Raw genomic sequence first — 15,520 nt, forward strand, 5'->3', positions numbered from 1 at the left:
AAGTAAATAATCCTAAACATAGTAGGAGTTTTATGACTAAGATAACCTTTATAGCATTAGTTATAATAATAAAATTGGAAGCAACTAAATATACCACACTAGATATAATTAGGTAAATTACAGTGTACCCATAATCCATTACTTCATCCTAATTTCCATGAAAAATTTTAATAAAGAAAAAGATAATATGGTTAAATCTGTCACTAAATAATTAAAGTAAAAATACTGTAATTATTTGCATAAGAATAGACAGACCCATGACAAAACAGCACCTAAAGAAAACATATCAAAGATACCTTATCAGAAATTAGCATACATACAAATCTATAAACAAATTAAGACAGCATGGTATTGGCACACGAATGACAGATATATCAATGAAACAGAAGACTAGAAATAACCCCAATATATACAGAAATTTAGCATCTGATAAAAGCGCCATATCAAAAACAGTTATTGTATTATTAAATAAATGATGTTGGACAACTATATAACCATCTCAGGGGGAAAAAAGTCAGACCAATACCTTACCAAAACAAATTCTAGATGGATCAAAAGATTTAAATGTAAAAGTATTTTTTAAAAAACTCTACTATAAAAATGCCATGGAAAAACACTTTTATAATTCTGGACGGAGGTAGGTGGGGAAGGGTACCTTTTTATTTATTTATTTATTTTAAGACAAAGCCAGGCTGGAATGCAATGGCATGATCTCAGCCCACTGCAACCTCCACCTCCCGGGTTCAAGCAATTCTCTTATCTCAGCCTCCCAAGTAGCTGGGACTACAGGCACACACCACCATGCCTGATTAAATTTTGTATTTTGGTAGAGATGGGGTTTTGCCATGTTGGCCAGGCTGGTCTCAAACTCCTCACCTCAGGTGATCTGCCCGCCTTGGCCTCCCAAAGTGCTGGGATTACAGGCGTGAGCCACTGCACCCAGCTGGGAAGAGTACCTTTTTAAACTATCTGAAAGCAGAAAGCTATAAAAGATGGACAAATTAAACAGAAATAAAAAATGTCTGCTTGACAAAAACCACCATAAATAAAATCAAAAGACAAATGACATACAGAAAAAAAAAAATTGCAATCTTTATCACAAAGGGCCTTTTTCCCTGAATATAATAAGAACACTACAGGCCAGGCACAGTGGCTCATGCCTGTAATTCCAACACTTTGGGAGGCCAAGGCTTGAGGCCAGGTATTTGAGACCAGCATGGCCCACATGGCGAAATCCCGCCTCTACTAAAGATACAAAAATTAGCTGGGTGTTGTGGCATGCATCTGTAAGCTCAGCTAATCGAGAAGCTGAGACAGGAGAATCACTTGAACCCAGGGGATGGAGGTTGCAATGAGCCAAGATCACGCCACTGCACTACAGCCTGGGTGACAGAGTGAGTGAGACTCTGTCTCAAAACAAACACACAAAAAAAACAAAACCCACGACTTTGGCAATGATAAGCTAGACTGATACAATCTTGATCTCAGAAAATAATTCTAACAAATAATACAAAATGTTTTTAAAAAGTTTAAAGATGTTCTTTACAAAAGTACCCCTTCCAAAGGCTCATGCTGTTCAATAGATGCTCACCAGCCTTCTCTTTGTCAAGATCTTAAGTCACCCCAATATTTTTACAAAGTCTTTGATACAGGTTTACAGAGTTTTCCATCCCAATACTTGCCATTGGACAGCTTCAGGAGACATAGAAATGAAACATGTGAACAAATTCTAGTTTTACAGTTCCTTAAATTCTTGTGGGTGTCAGCACTGCTTCCTTTTGCTTCCACAAGTCAGAAGGGTCTCTAGATTAAAGGAATGGCTATTAAGTGTCCATTTATGGTTAGTTCAATGGCTCTGTACTAACCTAACTGTAACTTCCTGACTCAACACCTTTTCTTCTTCCATTATGGAGGAACACGATGGAGAGAAGGATGGGAGTTGCTCTAAAATAATTTCTGACATCAAATAAAAATAACAAATTACTATGTTTTCCCTAGTTGAATCTCATATCCAACCCATCTCATACAAACTATAAAATAAAGTAGTTATCACATACCTGAGTTGCTGAGCTGCTAATATTCTCAGATTGAGTAGTAATAACACTTGGAGATGGAAGCAGATCAGAGGACTCTCGATTTTTTTCCTGGCTTTCATTGAATGGATTAGATCTTTTCAATTTCTTTCTTAATCCAGGTATAAGAGGTTTTAAGCGTTTCTTACTATGGACTTGCATAGGTTCATCAGACTCCAAACTATTCTTTGAACATATTAAAGATAAAAATCCCAGGGGTCTTCTGCCAGGTCTAGAAATACAAATGTAACGATATTCAAGAATACCCAGGAAGACACATTCTTTTTTTTTTTTTTTTTTTTGAGACGCAGTCTCACTCTCACCCAGGCTGGAGTGCAGTGGCGCAATCTAAGCTCACTGCAACCTCCACCTCCCGGGTTCAAGAGATTCTCCTGCTTCAGCTTCCCAAGTAGCTGTAGTAGAGACGGGGTTTCACCATGTTGGTCAGGCTGGTCTCGAACTCCTGACGTCGTCATCTGCCCGCCTCAGCCTCCCAAAGTGCTGGGATTACAGGCGTGAGCCACCGCACCCAGCCAAGACACAACCTTAATACCTGCTTCTGCTTTGGGAGGCTAAGTTGGGAAGACCACTTAAGGCCAGGAGCTCAAAAACAGCCTGGGCAAAATTAGCAGGACCCCGGTCTCTAGAACATCTCTAGCATTCAAATCACTTGGGGATCTTATTAAAATGAAGATTCGCACAGTTGGTAGCGGGCATGGCCTGAGTTCTGCATTTTATCAAGTTCTCAAATGATGTCCATACTGCTGTTGTCAGGACTACACTCTGAGTAGCAAAGCTGTGGAACAGTGGTCAGCACAGTATGCTCTACAGGCCACATGCAGCCCCCCACCCAATTCTGTGAGTATGTTTTACTGGAACACAGCTATGTTCATCTGTTTACATATGGTCTATGGTTGCTTTTGTGCTGTAATTGCAGAGCTGAATAGCTGTTAACAGAGACCACATGGCTTACAAAGCCTAAAATATATACAAATGCCATTTTACAAAAAATGCTGACTTCCGTTCTAGAACACTGCTTCTCAACCTGTTTTAATCCAAACTCTCATGATGTTGTTATTTTATTTTAGTTTATTTTTTGAGACAGTTTTGCTCTTGTTGCCCCGGCTGGAGTGCAATGGCACAATCTCGGCTCACCGCACCCTCCGCCTCACCGCACCCTCCGCCTCCTGGGTTCAAGTGATTCTCCTGCCTCAGCCTCCTGAGTCACTGGGATTACAGGCATGTGCCATCATGCCCAGCTAATTTTATATTTTTAGTAGAGATGGGGCTTTTCCATGTTGGTTAGGCTGGTCTGGAACTCCCAACCTCAGGTGATCCACCCACCTCAGCCTCCCAAAGTGCTGGGATTACAGGCATTAGCCACCGCACCCAGCCTTTTTTTTCTTTTTTCAGAGACGGGTCTGGCTATGTTGCCCAGGCTGGAGTGCAGTGGCTACTCACAGGAACAATCATAGCTCGCTGCAATCTCAAACTCCAGCCTCAGCCTCCTGAGTAGCTGGGATTATAGGCATGTGCCACTGTACCTGGGCCTCATTCTATTTTCAGCACATATCTAAGGCCAGAAGAGATACCACTGAGCTTTACCTTCTATAATTTAGATAACAAAAACAACACATCTATTAAATATGTCTTTTAAGCTACATGTGTCCTTTCCCCGACCCCTTCCCCTTAGTGGAGACTAGTGCATGTTCCCCCACCTCTTTCAGTTCAGCAACACCACATTAATCTTCTGGATGCTGCTGACAAGCCAATCATTATTGATAATCATTGCTTCTAGAATATGAGGAAAATGTGAGAGAAGTTGGCTTTTGCTTAAATTCCAACACCTATTCTTATGGGGAGAAAGCCATGGTTTACCTCTGGTTTGTCACAAGGGAGAAAAATGACACATTATTTGGGACTTCAGTAAAACAACTTCTGATGTCAGCATCCATACATATGTGCATTAGTAGCTACTGAACATGGTAGATTATATAATGATCAAAATAACCATGGATAATCTAAAAAAATAAGTGTACAAAATATTCTAAAGATTTTCTATCTAAAACAAAGTTTTAGCACTTAAACTTAGGCTCTTATTGTACAGAATGCGTATCTGCAATATTACTATATTTCCTTGGCTGAAACTTTTTCCTTTACATTACTGATGGAGGAATATGTTTATTAAACACCATCCTTAGTACTGGATCTAATCTGTTCTGTATAGGTTATAGTTAGTAAGACACAGAGCAAAACACTTATTAAAGATTTGTTCATGATACCTGGATAGTGAGGCTTTAGAAGACGATGTTCTGCTATCCATTTGCTGAGACTTAGGAGCAGCATCAGTTCTTTCTTCCTTATCAGACACAATCATTTCATCCTGAGGTAACTGAGGCACATTCTTGTCTATGCATGCATCAGGAGATCTAGATCCTCTACTCTGAAAAGCTGCTTCAACTTGCTGTCTTTGAGGTTCTGGAGTTGTCAGTGTGCTTCCTGAGGTAAGAAAAATATCTTGTCCCTTGTGAGACTCCCCTTCAAAAAAAAGAGCAAATGGAAAGCAAGGATACTGAAGTTAATACACTCCATGTAATCCCAGCATTTGAAAAGAAACCCATGGTATTCTATAATAAACAGTCTACCCTAATAAGAGTAAGCTAAATTATCATTAGTGGAGTTACTTGGATTATTAAGAATATTATAATTGGTTAAAAGGTATGCTAACAGCTTCTGCATTCAGAAACAAAATAGTTATATCAATATATTTTGGCCTAGAAAATATTTTCCCAGAAATATTTCTTGAGCAATCAAAATGGGAAAGTGATTACTTTTTTAAAAATCTAAGGTTTGTTAAAATTTAGAAACCAAACCAATCCAAAATATAGGTGGTAACTCAAGTACCTGGGGTCTCCTGAAAAGTAAAACCTACAGACTCTCAAATACTCAAGTTTAGCTAAAGAATTCTCTTTCCTTAACTAAATAGTAGACAAAAGCCAAAGTAGCCAAAGATTAGGACAAAATAACTAAAGCTTTCTTGCTCAATAAAAAACCTGTTTTCCCTTAGTATAGCTAAGGCCTTGTTCTCAGAGACAGTGTTTTAGCTCTGTGAAGGGAGAATGAAGTTGATAAGTATACCTGCTAAAAGAAACAACCTAATTAAAGATAGCATAGAACAGATTCACTCACACTTCACTGTATTGTGCTTTGCTTAATGCTTTTATTGGAGAGCAGATGGATGGGAGCAATCTTAGAACATCTCTAGAGGCTGTAAACTGTAACCAGATTACAGTTTCACAAAGTTGGGACAATTCAGTCTAAGACTGTATTAACACTATAAGAGTTTTTTTGTTTTTGTTTTTTTGAGACAGAGTCTCGCTCTGTCATCCAGGCTGGAGTGCAGAGGCGCGATCTCGGCTCACTGCAACCTCTACCTCCCGGGTTCAAGCAATTCACTTGCCTCAGCCTCCCAAGTAGCTGGGATTACAGGCATGCACCACCACACCTAACTAATTTTTGTATTTTTAGTAGAGACAGTGTTTCACCATGTTGTCCAGGCTGCTCCCGAACTCCTGACCTCAAGTGACCCACCCACTTTGGCCACCCAAAGTGCTGGGATTACAGGTGTGAGCCACTGTGCTCAGCCCATTATATGTGTGGGGTTTTTTTGTTGTTTTTGTTTCTGTTTTTGAGACAGAGTTTCGCTCTTGTTGCCCAGGCTGGAGTACAATGGCGCAATCTCGGCTCACCGCAACCTCTGCCTCCCAGGTTCAAGTGATTCTCCTGCCTCAGCCTGCCGAGTAACTGGGATTACAGGTGCCCGCCACTACGCCCAGCTTATTTTTGTATTTTTAGTAGAGATGAGGCTTCGCCATGTTGGCCAGGCTGGTCTCGAACTCCTGACCTCAGGTGATCCACCTGCCTTGGCCTCCCAAAGTGCTGGGATTACAGGTGTGATCCACCTGCCTTGGCCTCCCAAAGTGCTGGGATTACAGGTGTGAGCCACCACGCCCAGTCAAGTATTTTTTGTTTGTTTTTTGAGACAGAGATTTGCTCTGTCGCCCAGGCTGGCGTGCAATGGTGTGATCTCAGCTCGCTGCAACCTCCGTCTCCCAGGTTCAAGCAATTTCCTGCCTCAGCCTCCCAAATAGCTAGGATTACAGGCGCCCACCAGGCGTGGTGCCTGGCTAATTTTTTGTATTTTTAGTAGAGAAGGGGTTTTGCCATGTTGGCCAGGCTGACCTCAGGTGATCCACCCACCTCGGCCTCCCAAAGTGCTGAGATTACAGGCATGAGCCACTGCGCCTGGCCCATTATAAGTGTTTTTAAAGAACCAGAACCATCATAGGTTATCAAACCCTACTCTATCTTGTAACTCTAACTCTGTAAGATGCCATCAGCAACATTTTTATTCTTGAGTGCCATTGCCATGGTAAAGCAATGGCTTTAGGTGTGAATGATAAGCCTAACTTTGAGAGAAAAGAGAAATAATGTCATAAAAGAAATGAAAAACAGAGTTGTATAAACACAGGATAAATGTGACTGGCGGCTTTAGTCATGAGGGAAATAGATCCTAAGTGGTTTAATGTCCCACAGAAATTTTAGATTCCTATAAAAATAGAAGACTCTAAGATCTTTTCAGCTTCCATAGGTGGCTTAAGCCTGAAAAAATCTCTAGAACTAAACTAATTTTCAGGGTAAAGAACCTATTATGAATGCCATTATAGGCCACAGGTGGTGGCTCATGCTTATAATCCCAGCACTTTTGGTGGCTAGGGTGGGCAGACTGCTTGAAGCCAGGAGTTCAAGACCAGCATGGGCAACATGGCGAAACCCCATCTCTACAAAAATACATTCAAGACCAGGCTGGACAACATGGTCTCTACAAAAAATACAAACTCTGTCTCTACAAAAAATACAAAAATTCTGAGGCCGGCAGATCACGAGGTCAGGAGATCGAGACCATCCTGGCTAATACGGTGAAATCCTGTCTCTACTAAAAATACAAAAAATTAGCTGGGCATGGTGGCAGGTGCCTGTAGTCCCAGCTACTACGGAGGCTGAGGCAGGAGAATGGTTCTGAGCGCAGTGAGCCGAGATCGCACCACTGCACTCCAGCTTGGGCGACAGAGCGAGACACCGTCTCAAAAAAAAAAAAAAAAAAATTAGCTTGGCATAGTGGCGCATGCCTGTAGTCCCAGCTAGTTAGGAGGCTGAGGTGGGAGGACTGCTTGAGCCTGGGAGGTGGAGGCTGCAGTGAGCTGTGATTGTGCCACTGCACTCCAGCCTAGGTAACAGAGTGAGATCCTGTCTCGGGGGGGCGGGGGAGAAAAAAAGCCATTACACTCAGCTAACTCCTAAAGTGTAGTTATTGAGCTTACATAGAAAATCCTTGTAGCCACATAGTCTTCAACTGATGACAGGATGAAAAGACCTTCTTTTGCCTACCAAACTGCCAAATCCAAGGCCTTTGCAGGAAAGAAGTGCTGATAATACAAGTATTACTCTTAGAGAAAAGTAATACTCAGTTTCAATCTCATATTTGAACAAGGTATATCCCAAATAATCAGGAGTATTTAGCAAAATGCAATCATGTTAAAATGTATTTCACTTACCTGTTTCTTCAAAAACATTTGTTAATTCCTTTGAGTGCACCTGTTTTAAGAAAATTTACAAAAAAATTTAGAAATTTATCAAGTAAAACTGAAATTAATTTTATTTCCTTTTTTTCTTTAAGTAAAGAAACTATGTTATCTCCCAAAAAGCTCTTAGAGGAATTCTACTAAACATTTATGGCAAAAATATTGCTACTATTTTAAAGTGTTCCAGAGCCCACTGGAAGAGAGAAAGCTGCTAACTGCCTTTTATAATCAGTCTCAATATCAGTGCAAAAGTATCAAAGAAATAGTACAAGCAGCACATCAAAAGACTACTACATCACAATCAAGTAGAGCTCGTTTCAGGAATGCAAAGATGATCTGACACTATGAAATCTAATATAAACCAACAGACCTGAGGAGAAAAATCATCTGTATTTATACAAAAGGTACCCAATGATATTCATTCTTGAAAAAAACTTATAAAATGGAACAGATATTTTCTTAACACTATAAAATATAACTACTGCAATCTAGAAGCTAGCATCCCACATAATAAACACTGGAAGTTCTCCTATTAAAATCGGAAATTAAAAAAAAAGATGTGCACTATTGGGACCACTTTTTAATATTATTTTTTAGTTATATTAGCCACTATAATTACAAAAAAATTAGAACTACAAAAAGTAGAAGAATTAAAATTATATTTGCAGATGGTATGTCTGTTTACCTACAAAATCCAAGAGAACCAACTGAAAAATTACTGCATACAATGAGGGAACTCAGTAAGCTCTCTAAATAGAAAAGAACTTAATGATAATAGCAACAAAAAAGATAAAACTCATAGGGGTAACCTATAAGAAATGTGTAAGATTTATATGAAGAAGAGTTTAACATAAAATAGAAAGACACAAAACAAGACTTAAACAAATGGAAAGACATACCATGTTTTTGAATAGGAAGATTCAATATTATAATTATGCTGTCAATTTCCCCTAAATTAATCTAAGTTAATACAATTCAAATACAAATACCAATAGAACTCTTTTTTAAAGAGCTAAACAAGTTAATTCTAAAATTCATATTAATTTGAGAACATATAAGTAATGAGGAGAAACTTGAAAAAAGAAGAAAATTGTATGGGTTTGGGAGAGATACTGTCCCTATAAGATACCAAAGTGCATCATAAAGCTACAAAAATTCGGCCGGGCGCAGTGGCCCACGCCTGTAATATCCCAGCACTTTGGGAGGCCGAGGCAGGCAGATCATCTGAGGTCAGGAGTTCGAGACCAGCCTGACCAACATGGAGAAACCCTGTCTCTACTAAAATTACAAAATTAGCTGGGTGTGGTGGCGCCTGCCTGTAATCCCAGCTACTCGGGAGGCTGAGGCAGGAGAATCACTTGAATCTGGGAGGTGGAGGTTGCAGTGAGCTGAGATCACGCTATTGCACTCCAGCCTGGGCAATAGGAGAGAAACTCCATCTCAAAAAAAAAAAAAGAATAAAGAAAACTACAAAAATTCAAACAGTATGATGATACTGGCCCCAGAACAAATAGGTGAATCAACATAAAAGAAAAGGAAGTTTTAGGAATATATCCAAACAAATATGAAGATTTACTGTCTTACTGATAAAAGCAGAATTTCCTATCAGTGGAAATAAGATGAATTATTCAGTAAATGGTAAAAGTCATATGAGGAAAATTAACTTGGCCCTATTCCTTACACCAAATCAAATTCGCAACAGATCAGTAATATTAACATTAACTAGGAAATTTAAGTCTCAAAGGACTTTCAATGTATAACATAATCTCCAGAAGCCATACACAAAAAGACTGATAAATCTGATTATGGAAAATAAAAAATGTCTTCTATCTGAATACAGTGTATGTGTATCCTACAATTTTGTACAGGCTGAGCATCCCAAAGCTGAAAATCCGAAATGCTCCAAAATTCTAAACTTTTTGAGTGCTGGCATGACACTCAAAGGAAATGCTCATTGAAGCATTTCAGATTTTGGCTTTTCAGGTTTGGGATGTGGAACTGTTAAGTATAATACAAATGTAAGTATAATGCAATTATTCTAAAATTCAAAAAAATCTGAAATTTGAAACACTTCCAGTCCTAAGCATTTCGAATAAAGGATACTCAACTGGTAAAAGCAATTTTAAAAAAATTGTTAAAATGCTAAAAACAAAGTTTAGAAAATAAAAATCACAAATAAGCCAAATGGACATTGTACTTTTCTTACATATTCACACCACTGTATAACTACCATTTTTTAAATGGCGTATCATAGTCTGGTGACCTACTTTTGTACTTAGTAAAGTACTATGGTCTTTTGTCCATGTCATTAAAGATATTTTTAAAACAAAACAAAATAATGTCTGCATGGAATGCTGATAAATTATTGAAACTGGGTGACTGGTACATGGGGGCACATTATACCTAGTCTATCTTTTAATATGTCTGGAAATGTTCATATAAAAAGTTAATCCAAAAGTTCTGCATGAGAAAACAACAACAAAGAAAGCAGAGTCAAGAGATAATGACAAACTGGGAAAAAAGATTTGCAACTCATTACCACAGACATATATAAGAGTTCTTCCAGTACTCTAAGAAAAAGATCAATAATCTAATTGAAAAGTGGGTAAAGGAAAAGTCAGTTCATAGAAAAGGAAATACACATGGCTCTTAAGCATATGAAAAGATGTTCAATCTTACCCATAACAAGAGAAAATAAAACAGTTCTGGGATATGCCATTTTTTTACTCACCAAATATGTAAAAGCACACTTGCTCTTTGTCAACTATTACTCAAGAACTATTGGTCTTTAGCTTTCTCTTTGAGAACATGGATTTTAAAAGGACTTTTCCATAGTGTAGTTACAAATTATGATGAGTACTAGATGAGTATAAAAACAAGAGGGTACTAGGAAACCTACAACATAGTGGTTAGTGACTGAATTTGCATGGTCTGGCCGGACTTCCCTGAGGCACTGATGACTGAACTAAAGAAGTCTGTATGTTTTTCAAGGGAATGTTTCACACAGAAGGTACATCAAATGAAGTGTCCTGGGACATTTAAGGAATTGAAAGATGGCCAGTGTGGCCAGAAAGTGAGGCAGAAGCTGGCACAAAATGAGACTAGAGACGAAAATCAGCAAGACAATGTGGGGCACTAAAGGCTGTGGTTTTACTCCTAAAAGCAATGGGTAGCTTTAAGCATGATGATGATGATGATGATATTAGTATTATCATTTTACATATTAGGAAACCTGATCAGAGACAGGGGTGAAGTATCTTGCCTAAGGTGTTACAGCTACTAGGTGGTAGAGCCAAGATCCAGACATATATAATGCTTTTGGTCTTATTTTTAGCCACCAATACAGAGCTGGGAATAAGTTTCTTGATTACTCTTCATCAATTTTCATTTACCATTGGTTAAAAGTGATAATCCAAAACCAGTTTTACTTGAATAACTTATGATGATAAATGTCAGAACTATCTTTATATACATCTAAAAGTTTAAAGAGAATAAAGGAAAAAATAGAAACATCTGTTGCAATATGGCCATCTTACTTAATGATTCTACCTTACCTCAGAGGTATATTCTTGACAGTCATCTCTTAAAGTGAGTGAACGTTTTTTGGCAGGAGGAATGTGGTCATTTTTATCAAGCCTGCATTGAAATCTCTTCCTAGATACAAGATCCAAATTATCAGGAGGCTTTTTAGAATTATCTCTTCCAGAAATAGATAAACCCATGGCATCTTGACCAACTGAAGTTGCTGGTAAACAAATACTGCATAGAAAAGAAATACATACTAAATTACTGAATTAGAAGTTATTTAACACTTTTTTTTTTAAAGGATCCTAGAAATCCTTCCAATAATAAAGTTAAAGGCTGAGGTATTCCAATGAAAATTCCAATAAAACCAAAAAACTCCAAACTAAGAGATACATGGCCATGGCCCCAAAAATGCTATTAATAGTTTTGAGCTCCATTCATTCTTAAGGGCTTATAACTTAAATTCCATAATATTGAATTAAATCTGAATATTTAATAGTATTTTCCCTAATTGTAAAGTTAAACGTTTAACCTAAAATGTCCCTTCTAGTCCAGGCGCAGTGGCTCACGCCTGTAATCCCAACACTTTGGGAGACCGAGGCAGGTGTATTACCTGAGGCCAGGAGTTTGAGACCAGCCTGGTCAACATGGTGAAACCCCGTCTCTACTAAAAATACAAAAAATTAGCCAGTGTGGTGGCACGCACCTATAGTCCCAGCTACTTGGGAGGCTTAGGCACGAGAATCACTTGAACCTGGGAGGTGGAGGTTGCAGTGAGCTGAGATCACGCTACTACACTCCACCTGGGCAACAGAGCAAGATTCTGTCTCCAAAAATAAAAATATTAAAGTCTTCAATTTCTAATGCTACACGATGGACAATTATCTTAATTAATGGTGGTTAAGATATAACTTACTTCCAAAATAAAGAATTAAAATAAGAGTATCAAGAACAGCTGGGCACAGTGGCTCATGCCTGTAATCTCAGCACTTTGGGAGGCCAAGGTGGGAGGAATGCATGAGGCCAGGAGTTCAAGACAAGCCTGGGTACCAGAGCAAGACTCTACCTCTGAAAAAAGAAAAAAAAAATTTTTTTTAATTCGCTAACCACAGTGGTGCGCACCTGTAGCTGAGAAGCTACTTCAAAGGCTGAGGCAGGAGGATCTTTTTTTTTTTTTTTCCTCACTCTATCACCCAGGCTAGAGTGCAGTGGTGCAATCTCAGCTCACTGCAACTTCCACCTGCCGGGTTCAAGTGGTTCTCCTGCCTCCATCTCCTGAGTAGCTGGGATTACAGGCGCAGGCCACCATGCCCAGCTAATTTTTGTATTTGTAGTAGTGATGGAGTTTCGCCATGTTGGCCAAGCTGGTCTTCAACTCCTGACCTCAGGTGATCTGCCCACCTTCGCCTCCCAAAGCCCTGGGATTAAAGGCGCAAGCCACCACGCCTGGCCAGGAGGATCTCTTGCACCCAGGAGTTCGAGGATGCAGTGAACTATGATGGCACCACTACACTTTAGCCTGGCACTCTAGCCTGGGCACCAAAGCAAGTCCCTGTCTCTTAAGAAAAAAAACTATATTTATTACCACTGTACTATTTTCACAACTTTCTGTGAATGCATATTTCACAGTTTCATATGTATATGTTTATACAAAGTAACCACACTTTTAACAGGTATCACTTTATGATCTAGACTGTTAATTTTTTTAGCTTTCAAAATAACTTAATAAACAAGTTTCATACAAAACTAATACATGAAACATTTAAGTGGCATCTTTATCAGATATAAAATCTACCACATTACATTTCTTCTCTAACTTACCACATAAATGATAAATAAGATCTCCACAACAATAACAACTAACATTGGTGAATGGTTTGTTCAATCAATGCTACTTAATTCATAAATCACTTTTCCTCCTAGCAAAAACAGTTTCACTCATTCGTTACCTCATGTCACCCCTTTCTTCGGTATTCACTGATTTGACCAATATGGGAGCTGGCAGTAAAGGGTTTGGCATGAACTGTGCAGTGGCATCAGTAAATTCTTCTACTGCATTGGTTGGGATTTCCACCAGAGTTAAAATAAAGGCTTGTTCATCTTCTCCATCTTGAGGTACATTAGCAACTAGATTCACTATCAAAGTTTAAAAGTTAGTAATAAAAAAGCTCAATTATGAAATAACAGAGTATCATTAATTTATTTCATTTCTAAAAAGACAGTCTCAGGACAACTTATCATCAAGACTAAATAAATAAATGCTCCCCCCAACAACCCCCCAGCCTGAGGAAGTAAGTTCCCTCCTTTTTTGCGGGGGGGAGACAGAGTCTTGCTCTGTCGCCCGGGCTGAAATACAGTGGCACAATCTCGGCTCACTGCAACCTCCGCCTCCTGGGTTCAAGCGATTCTTGTGCCTCAGTCTCCCAAGTAGATGGGATTACAGGTGCATGCCACCGTGCCTGGCTAGTTTTGTATTTTTAGTAGAGATGGTGTTTCACCATGTTGGCCAGGCTGGTCTCGAACTCCTGGCCTCAAGTGATCTACCCACCTCCGCCTCCCAAAGTGAGCCACCATGACTGGCCCAAGAAGTAATTTCATAAAGGATAAAGGTGATATACTAGGGAGAAGATTTATGACTCTGAAAAACAAAACTGATACGCAAAATACTTCAAGGTGTTTCTATAAAACTTTTTAAATTTAAGGCCAGCATAGACTAAAATACAACTGTTTTATGTTTTTCCATAGTTAAATAAGGGGTAAAAATCATACAACTAAGTTCTATGACATGTCACTGAAGCATATTATCATACCTGTTAGGTCTTGAGGATTGATTATATTCTCTTGTTGGACTTCTGGAATACTTGTTGGTGTATACTGCCATAAAAAATTAAAATGAAAGAGTCAGGTTGGCCAAATCTTACATTTAAAAAGTTATTCCTGTCAATATGATATAGTGAAGAGATTAACTCAACAACATCTAACCATATACAGTTTTCAAGTGTTTGAAGCTTTAGGCTGTTCCAATAAACTTTTGATTCATTTAAATAAATATTAATACAAAGAATCCTGACTACGTTGTTAAATATGTGCATTTTATGAAATGATTTTTGAAGTGACAGGATAGGGAGACCCAAACCCCACAACTTTTTCTCTACTCCCATCACACCAGCCATTGTACTATTAGTAGGTGACATCTGAATGAAGGCAAACTGCTTTCCCTGCATGCAGTATGGTTCCCTCCTGTTTTCCAAAAAACCACAAACGTGGTTTTTCTAAAATGCAATCCTGACTGTAATTCTCTACTGCTTAAAATCTCTCAGCTCACCACAACCTCCGCCTCCTGGGCTCAAGCAATCCTCCCACCTCAACCTCCTGAGTAGCTGGGAGTACAGATGCACGCCACCACACCTGGCTAATTTTTTTGTATTTTTCGAGGGTAGAGATGGGGTTTTGCCATGTTGCCCAGGCTGGTCTCAAACTCCTGGGCTCAAGTGATCCACCCACCTAGGCCTCCCAAAGTGCTGGGATTATAGGTGTAAGACACTATGCCGGGCTTCTACTGCTTAAAATATTTTATTATTTTATTTTATTTTATTTTATTTTTTTTGAGACAGTCTCGCTCTGTCGCCAGGCTGGAGTGCAGTGGCACAATCTCGGCTCACTGCAACCTCCGCCCCTCCGCCTCCTGGGTCCAAGCAATTCTCCTGCCTCAGTCTCCTGAGTAGCTGGGACTACAGGCACACACCACCATGCCCAGCTAATTTTTGTATTTTTAGTAGAGACAGAGTTTCACCATGTTGGCCAGGATGATCTCAATTTCTTGACCTCATGATCCACCCGCCTCAGCCTCCCAAAGAGCTGGAATACAGGTGTGAGCCACTGTGCCCAGCCTGCTTAAAATCTTAAAACTTTCATTTTGTAACCAACAATGTCAGTAACTGATTAAGGCAGGAATCATCAGTGGATATTAAAACTACAGGGTAACAGCTTGCTGCGTTGGTCTCATTTGACAAATTACTAATACAGAATGGAAAAGATGCCATTATAATGAAGAAATCTGGTAGGTACCATTCTAGCCAAGTGATCAGTCAGCATCACCAATAATGGGACAAACTGACATTATGTGTCTCCCGATGTGATATAAAAGGAAGAACACATTATTACCTATATAGTAATCTTGCCCTAAAATATATCAGTTGAATCTAGTAATGAGGAAGCAATTAAAAAAAAGAAATCCAGACTGTAGGCCAGCCTAGACTGGTCTAAACTTCTCTTGCTTTT

General features: G+C 39.1%; 1 protein-coding gene across 21 annotated transcripts in view; it reads right to left on the reverse strand.

Annotated features, from left to right (window-relative positions):
- The window catches only part of BDP1 (B double prime 1, subunit of RNA polymerase III transcription initiation factor IIIB), a 302,743-nt gene that overhangs the window by 19,487 nt on the left and 267,736 nt on the right, over positions 1-15,520 (reverse strand). For 12 of the 21 annotated variants that reach the window (XR_008548224.2, XR_008548220.2, XR_008548219.2 and 9 more), the window contains 6 exons: positions 14,050-14,113; positions 13,189-13,375; positions 11,269-11,473; positions 7,688-7,727; positions 4,355-4,610; positions 2,058-2,304 (listed from right to left, as the gene is read on the reverse strand). Coding sequence is in view for 15 of the 21 variants with exons in the window: in XM_054685052.2 (XP_054541027.2) it covers positions 2,058-2,304; positions 4,355-4,610; positions 7,688-7,727; positions 11,269-11,473; positions 13,189-13,375; positions 14,050-14,113 (999 nt within the window). In the remaining 6 variants the exon portion in view is untranslated. The other 9 variants (XR_010156899.1, XM_054685055.2, XM_063810376.1 and 6 more) reach the window with 9 other exon arrangements.

This window comes from Pan troglodytes, chromosome 4 (genome assembly GCF_028858775.2).
Source record: "Pan troglodytes isolate AG18354 chromosome 4, NHGRI_mPanTro3-v2.0_pri, whole genome shotgun sequence".
Lineage (NCBI taxonomy): Eukaryota > Metazoa > Chordata > Mammalia > Primates > Hominidae > Pan > Pan troglodytes.